The 23,845-nt window shown below is 38.7% G+C and overlaps 2 protein-coding genes across 2 annotated transcripts in view; both read left to right on the top strand.

Moving 5' to 3' along the window:
- The window catches only part of LOC146132260 (mucin-6-like), a 33,322-nt gene extending 14,364 nt beyond the window's left edge, over positions 1-18,958 (top strand). The window contains exons 14-30 of the mRNA XM_083397244.1: positions 150-196; positions 729-903; positions 2,092-2,201; positions 3,421-3,540; positions 3,760-3,939; positions 5,531-5,746; positions 6,567-6,695; positions 7,524-7,638; positions 8,075-8,115; positions 11,654-11,791; positions 14,047-14,173; positions 14,778-15,030; positions 16,070-16,282; positions 16,669-16,902; positions 17,378-17,534; positions 18,051-18,186; positions 18,835-18,958. Of these exons, the coding sequence (XP_083253370.1) occupies positions 150-196; positions 729-903; positions 2,092-2,201; positions 3,421-3,540; positions 3,760-3,939; positions 5,531-5,746; positions 6,567-6,695; positions 7,524-7,638; positions 8,075-8,115; positions 11,654-11,791; positions 14,047-14,173; positions 14,778-15,030; positions 16,070-16,282; positions 16,669-16,902; positions 17,378-17,534; positions 18,051-18,186; positions 18,835-18,958 (2,515 nt within the window). The remainder of the gene's footprint in view (positions 1-149; positions 197-728; positions 904-2,091; positions 2,202-3,420; positions 3,541-3,759; positions 3,940-5,530; positions 5,747-6,566; positions 6,696-7,523; positions 7,639-8,074; positions 8,116-11,653; positions 11,792-14,046; positions 14,174-14,777; positions 15,031-16,069; positions 16,283-16,668; positions 16,903-17,377; positions 17,535-18,050; positions 18,187-18,834) is intronic.
- A 162-nt stretch (positions 18,959-19,120) lies between these two features.
- LOC146132259 (uncharacterized) overlaps positions 19,121-23,845 on the top strand; it is a 43,454-nt gene continuing 38,729 nt past the window's right edge. Inside the window, exons 1-4 of the mRNA XM_083397243.1 lie at positions 19,121-19,370; positions 21,162-21,353; positions 21,703-21,874; positions 23,451-23,687. Coding sequence (XP_083253369.1) covers positions 19,161-19,370; positions 21,162-21,353; positions 21,703-21,874; positions 23,451-23,687 — 811 coding nt within the window. The 5' untranslated portion in view covers positions 19,121-19,160. The remainder of the gene's footprint in view (positions 19,371-21,161; positions 21,354-21,702; positions 21,875-23,450; positions 23,688-23,845) is intronic.

Below are 23,845 nucleotides of genomic sequence, written 5' to 3'. Positions count from 1 at the left end.
AATATTATCTGAAATGATATTTAAAATTTTTTTTAATACTTTTTCTTAACTCCTTCCCCATTTACCCATTAATGAATAAGACGCTTTTTGGTGCCCTATCCTAAACGTACAATCTCATTTTGTAATATACCCTCCGTGTTTTTCTACAGAACGTGTATGGGAGCTACGTGGCAAAATGAAAAGCTGGATTGCGCAGGTAACTACCATTAGTTATTGGGTGTAAACGAGATGAGAAACAAGACTTTGTCATTATAAGTTTTTCTAAAAATAAATTAAGTGTTCTGTTGTCTGCTTTGTTTAAAACGATAAAGTACAACTTCACACCGACAAAATGAATACTGACTCGTCACTAAAATTTATCAGTGTTTTAGGTGTGACGAGTCCAGGCCTACATTAACTGCACTTCGACAAATGCGCGCAGAAAAGCAGACAACTAAAAGCATTTTGTTTATGGATGAACTCCTGTAATCCTATAAAAAATGCTGCAGCATTTGTTAATTATTTAGGTATTAAATATTCGCGGGAGTACGAATTTGGAAATGGTCCAACAATATCACTTAAATCGATGCAGCAGCAAAGTTTTGCATAAAAAGTAGCATAATAATTAAATATATGATCCACTTGTGCATTTTGTAAGGATTAAGGTCGTGTTTGTGGTTTGTGACCCGCGCGATAAAAAAGGGTTCGCCATCCCGGCCTTAGACCTATAGTAACCCCCCTTTTTACAGGTGTCGCCGTCGCTAGTAGCTTCTCTCACTATCGAACTCTGGACGGTACCTGGTACGACTTTCCCGGTAGCACTTGCAGCTACCTGCTGGCTGAGGACTGTGGTTCGGTGACACCGAGTTTTTCTGTCTTCGTTGAAGTTCAGGAATGCGGAAGAAACCCGAACCCTTGCATTCGGTGGGTTGACCAGAATTGAGTCTACAATGTGCTTTTCAAACACTTCCAAGCGCATTTGGGTTTTCATAAACAGTTGTGGAACTGTAACGCTTTTTCGGTTATTTTGGGGCACACTGGTTGAGAGACATTGACTTTATGCTTTCAACGCGCCAATACGAAAACTAAGGCCAGTAAGTCAGTTGCAATTTAGGCTTTTTCACGCAGTCAACTAGATTTGTTGTCGCACACAACACACTGGTCCACAAATAAGCGTAGTTTTGATTTCAGTAAGTTCAAAATTATTAAGTGACTCTATTTTGCAATGAAACATGAACACACATGTGTGTTTACAACTGAAATCTAGCGACTCTATTTTCTACGTAAAAGCAGTATTTTTAATCTTAAGGTTTATTGCGGCCAAAACTTCTTTCAGCGCCACATACTCACACACCCAGTTTTTTTTAACATTGGTTTGGCAAAATAGTTTTAGTAATATGTCCACAGCACTCCAGATATGTTTAAATATCTACAAATACTGGTTTTATGTAATTTCCAAGCATAGGTATTGGGAGCCGCCCATTGTCGTTCATTAATCTAAAATCTAAAATATGGTATACTTTCGTGACTCGTGACGTTGCTTTACTGCATAGTGTCATCTAACAGGTTAAATGAAGGCAAATGCCCCCAACAGAGTTTACATTCGATCTACAGACTGTAGACGGGAGATCATCTCTCAAGTTGTATAAGCCTGCTCTTAAGTTCTGGGCGATCAAGCGTGCCAAATTTTAATGCTAGTGTAAACACAGTTTGCTGGTGGTTTAGACATGATTCGCTTTCCTGCTAACCATATATTTGCTCGGTAAATACAATAACAGGGGCGCCACATTTGACTAATGTAACTGCATGTTTTTTTACGGTTGATAATTTTCTTGGAGAGAGTTTGTTTTTCAACGTTGACCCTAAAAATAACCGCTGATGTTTTTTTTTATATTAAACGGTGTCACACATGTTTGAAGCACAACTTTAACACTTAAAATAAACGATTCTTTTGTTGTCCTTTGTTGGCTTGTTTACTTTTTATTACGCAAATATGCAAATTGTGAATCAAGCGGGCAAAATATGCTTAACCAGTTTAACGTTATTCACACCTTCATTTGGATTGTTCTGCCCAACTTCGATTTGTAACCATCAGATTTTTTTGCGCAACAGAAACATAAAAATTCTGCACAAAGTCTCGTCGACCAAAACCTACACCGTCGTTTTGAAAGAAGGGAAGGTGTTGTCGGAAACTAAAGTAGTCGTGTTGCCAGTAACAAATGGTAAGTAACGCGCATTTAAACATTTGCTTTATGTTGTATAAATTTATAAAGCGGTTAACAGCAAAGTTTTGCACTTTACAAGCAATTTATTTCAACCAATAAATTGCTATGGAATTAGGTAAGTTAAGGGTTATGTCTTAAATCTTATATTTAGCTTTTAATAATAATTATATTTCGGCAACAAATTCTATCGCCCAATTGACAGAAATTTTACCGATAGCATTGTTACCAAGCCCTTTAACCAACTGCTACCAAGGCCTTAGCTGGAAATAAATAATCGTTGGCCGTCGGAGATTTCTATTTTGATTAAGTAAACGCCAGGGTTTTATCATGGGATTTGTCTTTTGAGATTCCCTTAAATCTAACAACTTCCTAGAAAAAGGTCATTGTTTGAAAAGCAAGCCGGCGTAAAATGTATTTTAAGTATAATTGTGTTATGCAAAACTTTTCGGTTACCTAGGAAATTCTTGATCTGAAGTAGAGATTGAGACCGTAATAACAATTTTCCACAGTGCTACCTCTCCGGATACACATAATCACAATTTATTGCAGGCTGGCGTTTTTTTCTCAGGCCTTTTATAAACTCATCAAATCTTCTTACCGCAGCCCTGCTTCTGGTTGTAGCAATTGTTAAAGCTTTGTTTTGTCTTGTTTTTTTTTATTACAAGTTCGCATGAAAAGTTATACATAACAGAATACTGATTACCACGATTTGATACAACAACTAAATTGATCTATTACTGTACAAAAAAATGCCTTTTTCGAAGACATGCGCGGTATCGTGGCAAGGCTTCATTTGACGGGTTTATCTCGTTTGGCGGCTCACCTAATTTTACTTATTGGGATTAAAGTAATTCGTTTCGCTCCGTCGACCCGTGAATACAGCTGTTGAAAATGTGGCATTTGTAATCCTCGTTCTTAAAACATTTTATAAGTTTAATTATTGTTTTCGTAAAGGATTTGATATATGAGATAAATTCCAGACTTCCCCTATAGGTGAAATAAATAAATAAAATAATCCTAATGAGCAATTAAATTTGGTAAAGAAAAAAATCTTAATGAGCAACTAAATACCATCAAGCAAAAAATGAAAACGCAATTAGGTTTTCTCCTGACAATTCACCCTATAGTCATATATTTTTCAGGCGATTTCTAGCCGTCCTTACAGGTACTTCTAAAAGCCAATCTCACTTTCATTAAATCACATTTATTTTCCCAGGTGCCATCACCGTGCACAAACTGTCTTCGCTCTACGTTGAAGCTGTAATAGCCGACACCGGCGTGTCGATTCTGTGGGATGGCGCGACCGCCAGACTCAGCGTTCCCACAGCTTACAAAGGTGCGTAGAGTGCGTTGGGTGCTTCTGTTTTTGCGGAGTTCTCCACTTTAAAATGCGCCGTATACGGATTACCACTCGTTAGAGTGATTTATGTGCGACTGTACGCTCGCCTAACACCGCCAAACTTAAGCCGGTACGCGATAACCGACCCAGAGTAACCCTCAGTTGCGCGCGTTACCTGACCCCAAGTAACCCTGTCGCGTCGCGTTTCGCCTGCAGGCAAGATCTGCGGGCTCGCCGGCACGTACAACTCCAGGACAACCGACGACTTCCGTACGCGGGGCGGACTGGATGAGACCACGCTCGGCTTCGGCAACTCGTACAAATACCCGGCGCTGTGCGATGACGTCACGGACGCGATGGCTGCCAGCGACATGTGCAATCACGACGCACAGGCCGGTAAGTACATAATGTATAGTGTAGAGTAGATTGATGTTAATGACTCCTTGCATTCACATTCTTTACTGCTTTTGTCGCTGATTTTTATTTGTCGCTGAGCCGTAGCACCCAGCTTTTCTCCCTTTGTAAGGTTTTCCTAATTTTGCAAATTGGGGTGACTATTAAGCAATGTACATAATACGAAAAAAATGCTGTTCCTTTTACGCCTAAAAAACGAACAAAAGTAGCAAAAATCAACAAATATTAGATAGATATCCTCAAGGTAGACGAAATTGACGTACTCATAAACAATACGAAAAACAGACGTGAAGGTTAAACAATACTTAAGACAAACAGCACGAATAAAACATAAGCAAATGCAAAATGCAGGAAAATATAAAAGGAAATACGTACAATGGAACGACATACCTACACAAATAAAAATACACAAAATCAATATAACAACATCTAAGTAGGGATTTCTCGAAACTGTTATTACTCATTAACTTCCATAGTCCAACATTTAGCAAATTATAATGTGCTTCGAGTATTATTTTTTACCATTTTACATATCAAATGTAAGGCATAATTTGCAAATTTTGTTAAACATATATACGCCATACACTAACAGCTTCTTATTTTCACTTAAAATTATTTCGTTTGAATGTTTTCCTAGCACTATTATCAACTTACTGCATTTTCTGAATAAAATATACCTGTTGGTTAGGCCGAAGGCTCCACAACTTCGACCAAATACTGTCAATAAATTATCGAAAATCTGATTAAATATTAACCTTTACAATCGCAATTGAGAGCTAACGAAGTATGCAAATGACATTTTGATCCGTCGACGCTCTGTTGCGCTTAATTAGGAACAGGGCGATACCCAATTTCTTGAGTCAAGTAGCGTCTATACTATATTGAATGTTACGGTCTTTGGCTGCGAATAACGTATAAACACTCTGCTACAATGGCAGAGGAGTCCATTAATCAACCGTACCTTTGTATGTTGAAATGACCTTTTGCGAGAGCAAAACTGCCATTCCAAATGTGATGCACGCCTACGGGAAATCAAGGAAATCACGGAAATTCCAGTTTTCATTGTTTTAATTCAGCTTTTCGTTTAGGTTGTGTGTAGGTGCATGGATTATTCAATTGAATCGGTTTACCCACCAAACTAAAAAACATGAATTTCAACTTACTTCCAAAATTCCACTAAGCGGTTCGCATAGGAATAGTTATCGATAAATAGTTTCTTCATACCTTTTTTATAGTTTGTTCATACAGAAGATTCCGAGATCTGGATAAATCCTGATCTTAAAAAGCGTCTCTACGTAGTAGACAAATTAGTCAGTAGCACATATTTTAAACGCCCTATTCAATCAAGGCTTTATTGCTATATTCAATATTCAACCTTTGCAAGTATCCAAGTCAATCTTTTACTTTAAAAACACTCGTCTAATTTATCCTTTTCAACCAACTTTCAGCTTTCACGTAATTTTAACATCATACCCAGTTGCAAAACAGGAAACAAGCAGGGCGAAACAAATGTAGCCGACAGGCTTTTTCCTAAACGCCGGGTAACTGACCGTATATGCCACTGGTTTTTCAGAGGTCAAGGCAGCCACCGACTGCGGCATAATGAATGGAAAGCTATTCGAGGCTTGCCGCAACGTGGTCGAGTATCTACCTTTCTACAAGAACTGTCGCAAGGACGCCTGTGCCTGCGAAGCGGACAAGAAATGCTACTGTGAGGCCGTCAACGATTTCGCGCAGGCCTGTCGTCAGGCTGGCGTCGTAGTCGACTGGAGGTCCAATGCTACATGTCGTGAGTACATCGTTTGTGCTGTTCGCGTAACCACAGCCATCGCATTTGCGGTTCCGAAATACAGATATAAACGCCATCAATAACTATATACTGATCGAGAACTGTTCAATAACGGCGCCTTTATTTTGCTTTTTTATCTCCTAATTAGAGTCCACTAAGGGGTCAGACATCTTACTCATTAGAACTGTATAACACCACTCTACGTCATGTCTACCAATTTGGAAGTTATAAGATTTATACTTTGTCTATAAAAATGGACCTGTTCGAACAGTCCTTGTGTTTCGACTCAAAAATACACCTTTATTTTTTCCCTTTGTTATATCCTCTTCAAGTAATTGACAAAAATCACGTTTTTTTATTCGATTCGGTTACCTAATTTACAATTAAAAATTGTTGAGAGCAAGTTATATGTAACACTAGTAACACCAACACTTTTGGTGCGGCAAGATTTTCCACTTGACTTTTATGGCAAACCATACACACTTATGGGACTAGTAAGTTCTGGTTTTAAGGCGCTAAATCAATACAATGGTTAAATACAGGACCAGTACGGTGTTGTTTTTAGCTTGTCGAAAACATGAAGGTCAATTATAAAAAATCGCACTTAAAAAACATACTTTGGTTAATTATTACATCAACGCGTCACAACGAGTTTTTTAAACTAAACAGTAAACAGGGTAAATTAAAAACGTTCGTTTATCTTGCTAGTATCCAGACAACAGTATTGAAAGCTTTACAGCGTATTGGTTGCCGCAATGTTCTGCTTTCACTCGAATTCGGTGCGATCGAACGATTTATAACCTTATTTTTTGTCCACCAGCTAACTTGTGTCCAACTGGCCAAGTTTACATGACCAATGGAACATTGTGCGGACGGACGTGTCGCTCCCTGATGGAGACAGAGGTCTGCTCGCCAAGCCAAATGGTGGAGGGATGCGGATGCCATGAAGGTCAATAATAATTAGTTGTATTCATATATCCATTATGTTCTAGTTTATCCGTTCGCTATGATATAAAGACAGCATGTGGGCAAGTTAACTTTTAAAGAGGTTTGATAAAGCCTAGAGGGAACACACAATAAGACCTACAAAGCAGAAACTTCTATTAAAACCAACGACATAATAAAGCCAAATACGCTGTAATATCTGCAACAGAATACGAACTTAATCGTCTGAATAAAACATAAACCTGTGGAAATAAGCGGAATAAGGTCTAATAGGTCAAAATAACGCCTCAGACTGTATGGAGAGGGTATAGGACGATCGGGGGTCATAGGTCTGGCATCTGCCGTTTAGGTGTCCACGTTTTGACACTCTAGTTTGAATGGCCGTTAGGGCGCCGCTGTTTGTGCACCAGAATGTTTTGGTTATTGATGGGTAATGGGTGAGGTTAGAAAATGTTTTGGGGTTGAAATTATGAGGGGAGTTAGTAATGTACTTAGGTATGGGGTTTGGGGCTAGCTAAAATATTGTATAAGCCTGTTTCAGGCCATTTAGGTGCTATTCCGACGGGTTTAGGTCTTCATCCAATTTTTTTTGTATAACGACTATTAGGTATTAGTGCTATTTTTGTCTTATTTCGAAGTGTGGTTTATTCCGAAGTTGATGTTGTTCTTATTTTGGTCTTATGGCTGGAGTCCAGCCCATATGTGAATTAAATAAACAAATTTATATAAGTAAATGTCTACGACGCTTCCAACTGGTAGTTTGTACTAAATCTTACTTTAATCTATTATGGTGGTTTTCTGTACGCTTTATTATGTAATTCGATTTGTACAGGTCAATATCTTGACAAAGACAATAAATGTGTTGACATCAATCAATGCGGTTGTTACGTTAACAATGACTGGCAGCTTGCCAATCACCAGTCGGAGCCGACGAAGAATGTCCAGTGGTAAGATATACAGACTTTGTATTTTAAAATTGTCACGTAGCACTTAGGTCTTAGAACAGGGATGTCCAACATTTTATTATAGTGGGCCGCATTGACACTTGAAATAATTTAATGGGCCGCGGAACCTATTAAGTATCAAGATTAAATAATGGCCTTTAGAGTTTTAACGGGCCTTTAGAGTTATATATGTATATATATATATATATATATATATTTACCCATACTATACTATTAGTGCGCCCGAAAAGCTGACAGGCACATTTTAATTAGTCTAATATTGAACGTTTAAAATACTACTTGGGAGTGAAAATGACTAGCGGGCCGCACAAAAATTTAAGGCGGGCCGCAATGTGGCCCGCGGGCTGCAGGTTGGACATCCCTGTCTTGGAATATAGTTCCGATTCCCTTTATAATTGTTTTGTACTTTGCTTTGCAGCATTTGTGAAAAGGGAGTTCTAAAATGCAATCGTAAAGACGGTAAGTTTTTTTTTGTTTTGTTTTTCAGTCCAATTTAGCCATAGCTTAACCCAGGGTTTCTCAACCGTGACCCTCGGCCCCCCTGGGGGGCCACGAGCTTTCTTACATGTTACTACCTGCTATTTGCGAGAAGTTTTGCAACAGTCGACCTCAAGCTTGCAATTATTTGTCTGTCGCCTAATAGCCAAACATTGTTAAGTCACTTACAACCAACATTTGTGTTTTTCTAGTTTACTCCGTATTTCTTTGGAACGTTTACCCAGCATTTTAAATAGTTTGTAAACGGCAAGTTCAAAAAAGCATCCCCGAAGAAAGACTAATACCGTCACAAATTCTAGCTAATATTTTTATAATCGAGGGGGGCCACGAGGATTAAAAGCCTTTCTAAGGGGGCCACGAGACATAAAAGGTTAAGAACCGCTGGCTTAACCGGATGAACGGTTCTGCACATCAGGTTGCTTTTGGGGGATGTTTTGAGCGTCAGAGATTATATGGCTTTATTGATTGTACTATATAGGATCTAGGAGAGGGTCTTTAGACGTTGCCTTAAGAATTTCTGGTCATAGTTTATGCATTTCTAGAAAGACTATGAGCATTATTCAACCCTGTTGTTATTAGTTTGTGACCTGAAAACTACTAAATTTGCCGACTTGACTTTTCGGATTTTGTAATTTGTCGGCCATTTTACACTTACCTACCCCTCAAACTAAGCTTTCTCAACTCTCTAACGTCTAAAGCTTAATTTGAAATGTTCGTTTTCGCATATTGGATTTCGGTGATGTTCAATGTATATTTCGAAAAAAAAACGCATATTAATTCCTGGAATAACCCAAAGTTTTTTCTGCCCTAAATACTGGTTACGAAGAGTCCGTGCAAAGTTGCGTTCGAAAATGTGAGCTGTATTCCTGTTTGTCTGAAATAGGCAAGGTTTTCTTTCAACGGCTTTCTCAGTATAAAAAATATATATTTTCAAAGCACCCAAAATGATATCACAGGTACGTCATAATTGTATATGCGGTTAAGTAACCAATTCTAATTTTCCCTAATAGCTTTTTAATCTGATGATACGTTATTGTTCATTTCGCATCTGTAATTCGGTAATACTGCCATGAATACACTGCCACGCCGCGCCCAAATAATAAATTGGGTGTTTCGTCTAACGTTTAGCCAATTAAAGCTTTTCGATTTCCTCCACCGGATATTGATAATACGCAGCAAAAGGAATCATGGATTGTATTATTGCCTTGTCGCGTATGTTTTGAAGCGCGGTTGGCGTGCCACCAATAGAGTAAGTCAGTGGTTCTGTTGCGTGCCAAAACAAACCGGTACAATATAATGGAAGGCGTAGCACACGTACGTTCCACGTTGCGTGAGATCTTCCAATAAGTCTTCGAATGTCGTTTTTTGCGGCTTTCGCGAGGGATTGTCCCTGAAGCTGTGCTTTCCTACACCTTTGTGTCGCTCGCGAAACGAATTAAAACAGATCGGGAGACTCGATTATGTGGTATTATTTAACTGAAAGGGCTCCAAAGGGATTGGTTTCCTTAATTTCCAGCTTGCGATGCGTTTTCTGCTTCTGGTCCGCGGACTAGTTTTCCACAAGGCGCCTTTTTTAATGGAAATGCTTGGCTTAGTATCGCATTGAGTGATAGATGAATACAATTTTTATGGCACCACGGCAAAGTGGACAGATCTACTGTAAAAATAAAGCATTTGGATCGCTCTCACGGGTCATATTTTTTACGGGTAATAACTTAAGCTACTAAATGTGTGTTTATTTTCGCCATGTTATACCGTGTCTGAAAAAACACAACGTTTTACACACATTTGAAGTTTTTCAGCAACTTTAAACGCTCTGAACTTTACTAAATCCCGATGAATCGCAAGCCTAGACAATAAACATATACGCTTAAGTTTAAAGTTTAAATTAATTCAAGAACACGGCCGACAAATAAATGTATGTACGGAAGGACACTTATCTAGCATGGATACCACTTTTATCGAATACCATTAAGTTGGGCACTAAAGCAAACTGCAGCTCTCTACTGTCACTAGCGGGGCAACGACTTAGACAAAGAATTTTGTTTTACATTTGACGTTTAACCTTGTCTATATAAAGGGAAATGTACGGAAAGAAAATAGATAGGTTGCAATTTACACGAGACAACATAAAATGAAGTAATATATTGTTTTGCACGCGTTACGCGGCACGCCCTTTTTTCTGACCTCAAATATTCGTTTTTTCCACGTATCTCAAAATGGCGGTGTTTACTTCGGTTAAGCAAATTTTCTGCCTCTCGCTTCATAGTTTTAACTTTAGACTTTTATCCGGCTACCTACCTCCTGAGGATTATCTATGAACCCATGCGCTTATGTTTTTGGTATTCATCGAACCTGAAAATTGCACAGTGAGGTATAAATTGTGGCAAGGGCTTACAGAAAAATTCCACGAAAACGTTTAGTGGTTATTGGTGTCAGTCTAATGCTGTTATCAAAACGGTTGTAATTCTTCGTATACCTTGACACTTATTTTCAACGCTTATACTATTTCAGACGTTCATTGTCAGCAAAAAGATAACGGAAATCCTATAAACCTTGTTAAATAAATCAAAAATGTATAACAAATGAACATGGTGCTTCAACGAAGAGCGTATACCATGACATAAATAAAAAAAAACATTGAGGCGTTTTGTACGAAATATCAAAACTGCCCTTTGTTTCAAAATACTTATGTTAATAACACTGGGCACTGGAAATGTATTTAGTGCCACCACTTGTGAATAAACTTGAACCAAACCGAAACTGAGAGGTTGCGTTCCGCTGAAAAGTAGAGGCATCTCTGTTCGTTGAAAACACTCTGTGAAATGCGAGAAACGAAACGCTGCTAATAACACAGTCACACAGCAATGCAAAACAAGGTCAATTCCAACTTACAAGTTTAAAACGCGAGAATCAGCGCTTCACGTTCAGGTTTAGGACGTTTCGGTTTCGTAAAAGGTTTTTGTATTTTTTGTTTTTCTACCCACAGTCTCCCAAATTAGCTTCGGATTGGAAAGTACCCTAAGCCAAAGAAATACAACGAGTCTAAGTCGCTTTTGCCAAGCGAAACTAACGTAGGATTTTCGCATCGCATGCCATCAAGGACGCGTAACGAAAGATAACAATAAGTCTATATACGCACGCTCATTTTCAAGGAGCGCCAACACGGGCTTAACGCACCGTCTCCTAGTTCGACCTTTGGGGTGATGGAATGCTTCGGTTACGAAGAGTCCGTGCCGTTTTGTTTCCCATAAAATTTCAATAATAAATATACCATTTGTGTTAACTTTAACTTTAGGCTTGTTGACTTATTTACCCTTGCTAAAGGTTAATGTCTTTCGCCACAAGGATATTTTACATTTTTAGAATTAATGCATTTCCTTTTTGCTTATGTGATTGGTCACAAAAAATGAAAGTCAGAGTGAAAACCCACACCATGTATGATTTTCTAAGCGACGATGTAATCTAGTCCGAAATTTTCAATTTGCCAACATTTCAGAGCTGACTGCCGAAGCGATCAACTGCACCTCAGGCATGACTAGACGTGACTGCTCCAATCCGATGGAAAAGGGAGTCGAATGCGCTCCAGTTTGCGGCTTTCTGGATAGGACCTGTCCCATCACTCAGTGTATTCCAGGTAAGGTTTAGCCTCCGTCTCTCGAACCTTGCTTAGACACAAAGCCTTCGTTTAAATGCTTTCTTCACCTCTTTCCAAAGAGTAGCGCCCCCTTCAGCTAAACCAGTGGTCGGCAAACTGTGGGCCGCAGAGCCATTTTTAGTGGGCCGCGAGTTACTTTTGAATAGATTAGTGTTATCATGTATTTGTGGGCCGCGTAATAGCCGTACAATTATTGTACTTTATTTTAACAGTTGGTGTGGCATAGAATTATTAAATTGGCTTAGCTTGGAAAGGCCCACAAGCCAAATGTAACCCTGAGAGTGCCTGTCGAACTATTTTTGACAACTTTAACTTTATGTAAACGAAAAAAATTTCATTTTATAGTATGTTTTACATTATGGCATGGCAATGTTTTGGGCAACAAGGCGCCGTCTAATACTTCACTTTAAAATCAAATGGCCTGAATCCGCCACTGTTTCCGTTTTGGTTTGTAGTGGGCCTTCAATAACTCTGAAAAAGAGTACTTTGGGCGCGACAAAAAAAAGTTTGCCGACCACTGAGCTAAACTCTCGTGACTTGTCTGGGAACGATTTGGTGGTAATGCGTTTTGTGGATTTTAAAAAGGCATAAGTAGAGACGCTTCGTCAGTTGATGATATCCACAGTACCCAGCTTATCACACACACCAAGATCGACTTTTATTACGGTCGGGTTTTTCCCATTTTCTGTCGCTAAAGATGGATCGCATATTTGTCGGGTCATTGTGCTTTGTCTTTGAAGGGTATCTACATTTTTCCACCGAAACATGATCCCGAATTGTTCGCAGTACAAAGCACCATATTGTGGGTTCGGCACGTCCCCAACAAACAAACGTCTTTTGTACGCCTAGAAGTAAAAAAAATCTCATAACACTCTATTCTTTCCGGGATTCTAATCGCAATAGTTCTGTATTACAAAGAGTTTCGCAAACTATGTTTTTTTTTTGCTATAAGATCCGCCTGGTTTGGCTTAAAGATTTAACTGTTTGCGACGTTTGATTTTATGTTGAAATTAAATTTCAATCTGCTGTTTTACTTTTTGTAAATTAAAACTATAAATGATGAAGTATTTTAATAAATTTACGCTGTAAACGTTTTTAAGGTATTATTATAGACATATCATTATTATTATTATTATTATAGACAAAGTGTAAACCTTAATCATATTAAAGGACATCCTATTGGTAATTGAGAAAAAGCTTCTCGTGTAATTTGTTTTTTTTTCGTGGCGCAGCCTCTTTCAACCAAATAGTTTCGTAGTATATATATGAAAGGCCCCTATTGTTCAGCCTTCTCAGGCCTCTGTGTTGTGAAGCTTGAAAGCTGTCATACATTTAATAACAAAATAGCAGGGGTTTATGTGTATTCACGTTATTACGCTTTATTAAAGTGTGAACGATCATTTTTTCTTCAAAATCCACGATTTGTCATTCAACTACGTGGGCTTGAAAAACGTGATAATAACAACTTATGCCAGTAAACGATTTGTCACCTTAAACACAGTTGTACTAAACACACGACCCGTCACCAAAATTCCTAATTTACATCTGCGGGTCCGTTATTGAATGTCGTAAATACGTGGATTATCCGTAACAGACCAAGTCAAAATAATCGGTTCTGGTCAATCACGTCAATATTGTGTCTGGGTGATGAAATGTAGTGAATAGAATTTTACGTAAATCTGGATTACGGTGTTTTTGCGGTTTAATAACACGTGCTCATATTCGTATACTTCACATTTGAACGTGACAAAGTCCAATTGAATGCAAAAAAACGCCAGTTTGTGCTATTTCTCCTCAAAACAACATGTCAAATCTTGTAAGTTGCTTGATCGGTTTTGCAACACTACATCGCCATGCGGTCATTTTCGCTAGTCTATAACAAACTTTAACAATTCAGCGCTGTAATTTATCGTAACTTCACAAGTTTGAAGTTGCATTTACAAACTTTTGTTATAAACAGAATTCTATTTTATTGGATTTGTTATATTGACAAAAGCTATCTGTATTTGATTTGGGTTATTTTTTTTTGACTTTCGTTTTCGGCTTTCTTGATATGTTACAATTTTTACCGGCTTTCTAACTTTTGTCACACTAGAATACTTGAGACCTACTAAAGCTTGGTTTTTTCAGGTTCATATCGAAAGGTTTAAAGGATTTATAGTACGAAGCATCAAAACTGCAGAATTAAATTCAACTTTTGATGACTTGGCAAAGTTATATATTTTTTTTTTCAGGTTGCGTCTGCGAAGGCGGGCTGGTACGAAATGGCGACAATTGCATCAATGCATCAGAATGCCCGTGCTTTCACAACAACCAGGAGTATCAAGTTGGAGAAGCCGTGACCGAAGGATGCAAGACAATGTAAGTGACACTTAATAAGTCCTCGTGGCAGTAGTATGACCACGCTGTGTGAATGTTCGTTTTTTAAATTTGTGCAACAATTTTCAAGTTATAGACGGTTGAACGCGCCGACTATTAAATGCAGCTTGACAGCGGATTCTCAGATCCATTTATGCTTTTGATTCTTATAAACGTACGGAAACATGAAATAAAAGTAATTGGGCATGAATTAGGATAATGTAAATGTCAAACAATTAGGCAGACATCTACACATCCTAACAATTGGTATAGTTTTCTTGACTAAATATCCTTTTTCAATCAGCATGAAAACAAATTAGTAAAATAATTGTAGTTCGCGTATATTCCGTACATCCATATTCCATATTGGAGCTAAATCCCGAAACATTTAAAAGCACCTAAACCAAGCTACAAATAGACACTAGACTTATTTTAATATAGAATTTAGTTAACCAAAACTAACAATTTTCATTTGACCGTCGTCAAAATCCCATACGGCAAACTTGACCACACTCGTTATTCGGCCCGAAAGTGCCGGTTCCTCGGATATGGTGGCAATTTGTGCACCGCGAGGCGTTGTCGTTTATTTCTATGCGCATTTCCGCAGGACTTGCATGCCGAGGAGCGTGTGGAAGGTGTCGAACCAGAGCTGCTACCGTCAGTGCCGTGTAGCGGCCGGCGCCTACATCACCACGTTTGATATGAAGCGCTACGACTTCCGCGGCACCTGCAAGTACCTACTGGCCTCAGACTCGTGTAAAACCGGCGAGAACTTCCTGTACCGCATCACTATGCAGAGCAAGGACTGCCAAGGCTCGAACCAGGCTATGTGCCAGTCGACCATCCATATCATTGCCGGTGTAAGTAAAGCGCCTGGGTCCCTCCTAAAATTTAGAACTAAGTCGACACCTGGGTGCTAGGTGATTAGGTATTGAGTCCGATTGTAAGACTATATTGTGCCTGTGTCGATTTGATGCGCATGGTATACATGGCAATCAGCGATTTGAATAAATCCAATGCATCAGTATTTCTTTCCATAAATGTATTTGTTTAGAAAAATCGCCGAAACATTTTATAAAGGTATTACTGTCGCGCAACATAACGTCTAAAGCAGCAAATCTTTAAATCGTTTCAAATATACAATCCATTCTATTGTGTGTTTAACCGTTTTCCAATAGCAGATTTCTTATCTAACCACACCCTAGAAACAGTAAATGTTTTCAAAGCTTGGGTAAAAAGTGGGAATTGAGATGCACATAAAATAGTGATTTCGTACAAAAAAACTCTGCAAATATCCGTTTTTTTTACAAGCTGACAAGAGCACGAAAATGTGGCGATGCCTTCAAGTGTAATTTATTCGATAGAATATTCCAAAATATCAAGCAAAATGTAAAGGATTTTTTATTTTCTATAAAAACAGAAATAAGCCATATAGTGGTGTTATAAAAGTGGTTGGGTTTACCTCCGATTGTAATCCATACCTTCCGATTGTAATCATGACAGTAAAGATCAAACAGTCAGATACCAAGTATACCTACTGTAGCCTTTTTTTGTTTTTAACCGCGAAAAAACACATACTACGCGTGGGTATATAGTTATAGAAACATTTTCTTCCCAAATCTTGTGTGAACCTTGGCTCAGTAACATTTTATCGTGCGTGTTACACACCTACAGTAACATGTGAATCGCATAAACGCGACGTCATTCTCCCTGAAGAGGGCGAAGACTTAAATAGATCGCCAAAACATTGGAAAAGAAATGGAATTACTAGAGGAGCTGTTTGGCATTAATATTATTCCTGGTAGCAAGAGTTTCCATATGTTTCGCTGTTCTCGTTTATACCTTGATTGCGGCCGCAAGTCAAAAAAAGGTTGCCGAGCATTCGTCTTTATTGCACAGGTCCAAGAGTTGACGCTGACCTCGAACCAAACAGAGAAACCCCAGCCCACTGTGATCCATTCGAGGACACTTGAAACGAAAAACATTCTATTCACGGGAGCCATAACAACGGTGGACATCGGCGATTACCGCGTTGTTGACTTAAAAAATGGCATAAAGATTACGTGGGACAGAAAAGCCTCCGTTTACATAGAAATAAAAAAGACCGTCGAGGTTTGCAATTCTCCTATAACTTATTTCTGTATTGGCAAAGCTTTCCATAGTTTAACGTTTTAAGAGTAACGCTTGTCTTTGGGCTCGGTAATATTTTTACACAATTTTAGAAGAAAAGGTTTAATGATGCAGCCCTTATGATATAAACTAACGTTGAATTTGATATTAAATATATATTTTATATATATCTAACGTACACACATACATCTATGAATATATTACATATAGCCGTCCACTCCTTTTCTAGAAATGATTGATAAATGGGTCTGATTGATAAAAGTATTATTTTTTTACCGTTTAGCCTTTACAAAAAAAAATACATAAGTAAAGTTAAACTTGTAAATTCAAAGTGTTTCTCCGAATTGCTAGACTCTGTTTCGTCACAGAAATCGACGTGCGGTTTGTGCGGGCTGCAAAACGGCGACGCTGCGGACGACTTTACCACAGCTACCAACAACCTAGTGACTTCGGCGGTGGACTTTGGCAATAGCTGGAAAGTGGACAGCTGTCCGGACGTGGTCGAGTCGGTCACTCCTACGTGCGACCCTAAGAAACGCAAATGGGCCGAAAGCCAATGCGCTGTTCTGCGAAGCTCCCAGTTTAAAGAATGCAATGAAAATGTACGGATTTAGATCAAAAAATACTACACAAATTTCACTACCTGTGCGTTTTATGTGTTCTCATTTGTTTCTTTATGCACATGATTAGGTTGACCCGATGATACAAAATCACAGCCAATCTGCATTAATTTTAAAACTATGTGTCCAATAGACAAGAAGTATTTCCTACTGCTTAATTCTGGGAAAAAAGTCCAACACTATTGCTACAAATTTTATAGAGTTTTGCTGTATGCATTTTATCACCAACAATCTGTACTAAAATATTTTATTTAAAAATTAATCCGCCCAATTTACGTATATTTTCCAAGTGAATAATGACGAAAGTTACAGATCGTCTTGTTCGAATTTAGCATCCCTCCGACAAAAAAAACTATATGGTTATTTTTGCAAGCGTGCGTTCAGTGTAATGCGATCGAAATTTCGAATGGAAAATGGAACTAAAAAATAGAGATTATCCGGCTTCGTTTTGTTTTAGGTGGACGTGACCTATTTCTACGAAAAGTGCATCAGGGAAACTTGCACTTGCGACACCGGTGGCGACTGCTCGTGCTTTTGCGACAGCGTGGCCGACTACGCCAAGTTATGCGGAGAAATGTCGATCGCCGTAAAATGGCGGAGCGCCGACCTTTGCCGTAAGACGATGTGCTATGTTGCTATCCGTCGAAGGGGCAGTTTACCTCTGGAAATTTCTGCGAAACATTTGCATTCATAGTTGGGCACTGAAAAAATTAAATCTCTTCCAAACTGGTAACCTTAAAAAACAAATTTTAACCCAATAATAACAGCCATGATACGACATTTTATTTTCAAACAACAATACAGCCTGTCGGGAAACTTACTTGTGTAGTTATTAGGATTATTTATATATGGAGTTCTAATATCAAGGAGCCTGACTTGTTTTGCATATAACGCATCGCAAGGAGTATTCGGTAATATCAAAACATCTGGTAGTAGTAAGGGAATTAAAAAAAGTATTGGACATGTCTACCACATACTACAGATTCTGAACATTATTTAGATTATTTTAGAACTAGACCCATTCAAAGAATCTCTGCAACCCAACCAGACACGCCGACCTGTTTTTTACCAGTTTGCTAGAAATCGAGCAAAGCATTGTTTGTTGATAACTTTGCCCTTTGTTTCAACAGCGCGCATGTGCCAAGCCAACAACGTCAACGACGACCAATGCGTGTGGAAGTACAAGCCATGCGTTCCTTGCACCACATTCTGCTGCGACGTTTCTCCAGTTTGTCTCGGCGGGTGTTACGAAGGTTGCTACCCTGAGTGAGTGCGCCTGGATTTTTTAACAGTTTTTTTGCTTTTTGGCACTCCATGGCACGTCGAAGTACCTGTCCCGACTTTTATAGCGGTGGGACTAAATACAGAACGAAACTCAATTGCACGAATGCAACCACATTGGATCGAATACTAACAAATAGCACCAAACTAAATCGCTGTTTTACTCCTGAATCCACTTCTATTATACACTGAAACATATCATGTCTTATAAGAGCATTTCAAAATGTATTGTAGGAGACGTAACGGAGGATGCAATGAACACAAAATGGCACACGATTTGTTTGTATCACAGGGTTCCATTTGGTGCCACTTGGTGCCATTCGGTGCCATTTGTTATTATTACGTATCATTCGATATTTTGTCCCACTACTTTTACAGGACGATTGACAAACAATTAGAGGGAAAGTTGTAAGATAACGGTTCGTGCCCCGAAGTAATTCAGCTTAATACATATTCGTGAAAGCTGCCACAAGTTGGCATATGTTGGTCTACAGTTTCATTATAAAACCATCTAAAGTTCGTAACTGCTTCCCCTTAGTTGTTGGTCTACATAACACACCTAAGTGGACAAGCATTGTGTCTTTAGGTCTGTCGTTAAAGCTTCTGCGAATAAAAATGGCGTGTTTTTTACAGTTGTCCCGAAGGAACCCAGTATAACAGCAAAAGCGGGACCTGTGTCCCCAAAGAAAAGTGCGACTGCCTTAAACCAACACTGGAACCGCGTAAGTTGAATTCCGTCAAACATAACTATTTTTAGACCGTTATGTGTAACAATAGATGGTTTAATTTCGGGTTAATAGGCAGTGACTTTTTTTTACTAAGCCTTATCAATTCTCAATTTCAACCCGATTTAATTGTGTTGCAACAAGCTTTAACTGTATAACGGACAGCGTTATCAGCAAGTAACCTTATTTGCCAACCGATTTGTGTCGACAGCCGAATGTGGGGAAGAATACGAGATGGTGTGCAAGTACAACAAGTGGGTCAACACCCACTACTCGTCCGAAGAAAAGGGTGGCGACTTCGAATCGTCCGAGAACGTGGCAAAGGCGATCGGAGCTTGTGGTTATTACACCGGAATAAAGTGTCGAAGCCTGAACAACCCGCTGGCCCCGCTACCAGCCGGAGTCACATGCGACGTGATAACAGGACTCAGCTGTACCAATACGGTAAGTTAAAAACTGATTGCTGAACTCGACAGTACAGCGCGCTGATTACCGCCATCGCCGCTTCAAGTCATTCGACGTATACAAAATTGCTCGTGTCGCACAGATTAGAAATGCAAATAGGAATACCGTTGGTAAAGTATACCTCATGAGCTCATGACCATTACGTAGAATGCGCACCTTAAAAATGGAATATAAACGTTTACCTTTTCCGGTTTAGGTTCGGTTCGTGTTAACATACTTCTAAGAATCAGGTTTCGGTTCGAGGCGTTCAAACTTACTGCTTTAGCTTCAGCATGACCGAAATTGTTTTAAAACAGGGTTTGGTACAATTTTAAAATATAAACTGTTCCGAACCTATTAGGCTAAAGATGTGTGCTTTATAATTACTTATGGTTTTCTTATTCTTAAGCCCAACGCACCCTTTAGATTTCCAAACTGGGCAAGTACACAGAACCAATAGACAAGTTATGGCCAAACTGGACTCCATTTGAGTCCGTGAAGCTGTTTTGGGGTTTGTGTTGGAAAAATTTTTGTCCCAACCCAACCCAAATTCGACAAATAAAAAGAAGATCTCATCCAGCTTCTCCATTTATTAGATAATAAATATGTTTGTTGTTTACGGTTTTACGTCGGTCTTTACGTAGTGTCGATTTTTCCTTACAGGTTATTTTTATAGCAAAGCGACATAAACGGGGGCACCTCACGTAATTTCTTTTTAAGTTTGGAAACCGGAGCACTATAGACATTTACGCATTTGCGTTTTAGCTATGATTAAAATTCAAATATACACCAACATAAAATCCAGTTAAAGTACAATGACTCGGTATGAAAGTGAAAATGGTTTACAGGAAATACTGCTTAACCCCCTAGGCCTATATAGTTATTTTATTCTAAGTAAAATTAGTTTAATTCTACGAGTGACGGATGCAGTCTGTTTGCTGCGCAAGGTCGCAGTTTGTTACGAATATTTATGTTCCTTATTGCTACGAATTGTAACAAGTAAGAAATTCTGAAACTAAAAGAGTATCACAACTTAACGCCCAGCTAAGCTAAGCACCAAATAAATCTGGAAAATTACGTAAGTCCAGCAATTTCAAGACAATGCGATAGAATTTTAAATTTGCTTGGAATAAACAAACAAAAACTTACGTTGTTTGGTTTATGACGTAACTGTAACGCCTTTGATTACTTTCGAAAACTGGGAAGGAAAGGAGTGAAAGTAATTTATTCTTTTTAGCTTTTTTCTATCAATGCGGATTCTAGGTTTTGTTTACTTGATATTAATCGCTTATAAATTAAGAATAAACAAACTTGAAATGGAGCTGCAGGAATCTGGTTATTCCTATATTTTATCCTAAAATCCAAAACCAACCATATTATAATCGAATGAACAGCAAAGAGAAAAACATGTCTAAAAAAAACTTTAGTTGGTAAGATTTCTAATTAACTTTTGAGGCTTTTAATACAGTATATGGCTACGAGATACAACGTCTGGTTTGGTTAAATGGGTATAGTTTCTAGTTAAATCTTTTTTTAAATAGATACTGATTATTGATGCCTTTAATTGTTCTAGTGACATTTGTTCGGTTACGGGAACTGGTAAGTTATGTTTTTGTTATGAAAGTAAAACTGCCTAATTTTGTTTTGTTGAAACTCGCGAGGTTACAAATATTTCAAATTCTATTAGTGCAAGACAAAACAAAGCCACCGACCCAGTACTTCAAAAGTCATTTAATATAGGTTTGTCATTACAAAGTGACTTTAAATTTTGATTCAACGCCGGATTTGCAGCCAAACAACACCTGTGACGACTACGAAGTAAGCTTGGAATGCTGCGACTGCGTGCTGCCGAACTGCACAGTTACTTGCAAGGAGGAACCTACTTGTCAGCCCCACCAAAACAAGACGCTTGTGAACGAGACTGCCTGCTGCAAAGAGTACTCGTGCGAATGCATCGGTTGCTACACGGGAGGGGAGCTACGGGTTAGTTTACTGCAGAAGGAATTTAAGCAAACAAACATTTTAAGAACGAAAGTTGTATTGTAGTCTACTACTGGTACTATAGGTTATAACTAGGACGATTATTTTCTTACCCAAAAGAAACGAGATTTCTCTTTAAAAGAAACGAGATTTTCTCTTTAGCAATTTTTGACAAATTTTAACGTAAAAACATATAATTCAAAACGTAATGTCAAAAAGCTTTCACTTAAACAACGCTTAGTCGTCAGATTTATAGTGTGTAAAATCTGTAAATGTTTAACCTTCAAAATAATTATGCGCCAAATCATTACGGATTATTAAAGTACGTTTTCGTGCCGAATCTGCGCCGCAGGATCCCGAATCATCATGGAGGGAGAATTGCACTGACTACACCTGTGTCAGCGACGGCGCCGGCTGCTACAAGGTCAACGCCTTACCCATCACATGCCCCGAAAAGAGCTGTCCCACATATGCCTCGTTGGAAACAACGGATACAGGCGAATGCTGCCCGACAAAGACGTGCGGTACGGTTTTCGCTTCTTTACAAAATGCGTTGGCAACTGCTATGTTATTTATGAACGTTCCGGAGCATATCATTTTTTTCGAAGGCTGGTGATTTTTTTGTGACGCAACGCTACATTAGATTCCTGAGTTTCTACATCACAATTTGAACCAAGTTGATGACGGTGGTCTCTAGATTTATACTTAACAAAGAGTGCTATAGTTGTTGATGTTAGACCAGACCTGGGCAACATGAGGCCCGCGGGCCAGATCTGGTCTGGCAACCAGCCCGCGGCTTATTTTTCTTAAAACACATAAGCTAAGCAAAAACAAGAGCGAGTTCCTACATGTTTGATTATATTTTTTCATGGACGGATCTAGTCATGATCCCGCTAAATTGGATTTTTAGCCTGTTTTATAAACAAAAACGGAAATTGTTCGGTCGAAAGTATTCCGTTTTTAAAATATGAACGAAATACCGACCGTTTTCTAATATACCGATTCACATTTTGTCAACCTAATTTAGTTAATTCCATAGTATGTGTTTCTCCCGATTTATATCGTCGTTGCAATATGACCGTCGTACCGCAGATAACACATCTGTAACTAAAAGCCACAAAAAGCAAAAAAAAGTTTTTTGTGCGAAATTTTTTACGTATTTTAATCTTAAGTTTTTAATCTTAACTTTTGGGTCAGCAGAACTTGATGAACGCCAATATATCAAGCAATGTACATTTATTTTATGTGTGCTCAATGCGTCACACCCTCCTCTAAATCTAAATTAAACTTTGCATTTCAAAACAAATATAGTCGCAATTTTTTCGCGCTTCGCACGACGTCTTGTAGCCTTCTTTAAATTAGACTTAAATTGCATATTTGCGCACAACTCAAAACGTAATAACAAGTTCGTTGGTTTTTTTTATACCGTCAGAGTATGACGTCATGGTGCCTGTATTTGAGATCCTACTATGAACCCGGCCCACAACAACATTTAAGTTTCTCATCCTGCCCGCGGTTAAAAATACTTACCTACCCCGGCGTTAGACGCTCTGTTTGGCTATTATAAGTTCCAATCAAAAGCTATACCAGTCGTTATGGGCATATTTACCTAATGGCAATGCCCTTTACTTGTGGTAAAAGATTTTGCTTCCAAAAACCCATGTGCTAGGTCAATGACCTACGAGACATACTGGTAATTTTCTGTTTTCAGAAACTGGTTTGTTTAAGCTTTCAATTGCTGATTGCAAATCCGTCACAATAAAACCTAAAACAGTTTTGCAGAATTTAGTTTTGCTATGTTATTAAACAATAACGACCATCTGTCAATAGATACATTAAAATCTTTAAAACATAACAGAAGTTGTGTATCAAACATATGTTAAAGAAAATATTTTTTTGGCCAAAGTGCCGTCATCAGTTTCTATAAAAGTAAAAGAAAACAACAGTTTAAGCCTGCAGCCGAAATATTTCTCAATGCCTAACAGTATACTCTGTTGCATATATCAAAACCGACCCTTTCGTTTCACAATTTTTAACCTTTCTGTTCGGAGGCCTATCTTCTGCAGTGCAAGAAATTAATGGTTTGTTCTTGCTCCACAGTGTGCGAGCAGGACTTCACCCCAGAGAGGGTGGCCACCATCAACTGCACAGCCCCCGAAGTTCTAAAAGTAACTGATCTGGTGAACGGTTCTCTGAAGTGCCAGAGGGGCGAATGCGTGTGTCCTGGAGAGAAGAACATGACCAACCAGCATTGCGTTAACAGCACCTCTTGCCCAGCGCCCGGCTGCAATATAAAAAACACACATGCCTGCGGATGCCCCATTGAAAGCACATGCGGTTGGTTTTCCATTACCTTGCCCTATATAGGCTGTAAACTGGGTTACCTTTAATTTAAAATTGTATCTGGATACCAAAAAAGCACAGGTAACGCAAGCAAATCAAAACGGCATCTGTTTTTTACCAGGCTATTAAATAAAATAAAGCCCGAGGGTTTG

This window comes from Ascidiella aspersa, chromosome 9 (genome assembly GCF_963924565.1).
Source record: "Ascidiella aspersa chromosome 9, kaAscAspe10.2, whole genome shotgun sequence".
In the NCBI taxonomy this organism is placed as follows: Eukaryota; Metazoa; Chordata; class Ascidiacea; order Phlebobranchia; family Ascidiidae; genus Ascidiella; species Ascidiella aspersa.
This window is presented reverse-complemented; position numbering and strand designations above follow the sequence as displayed.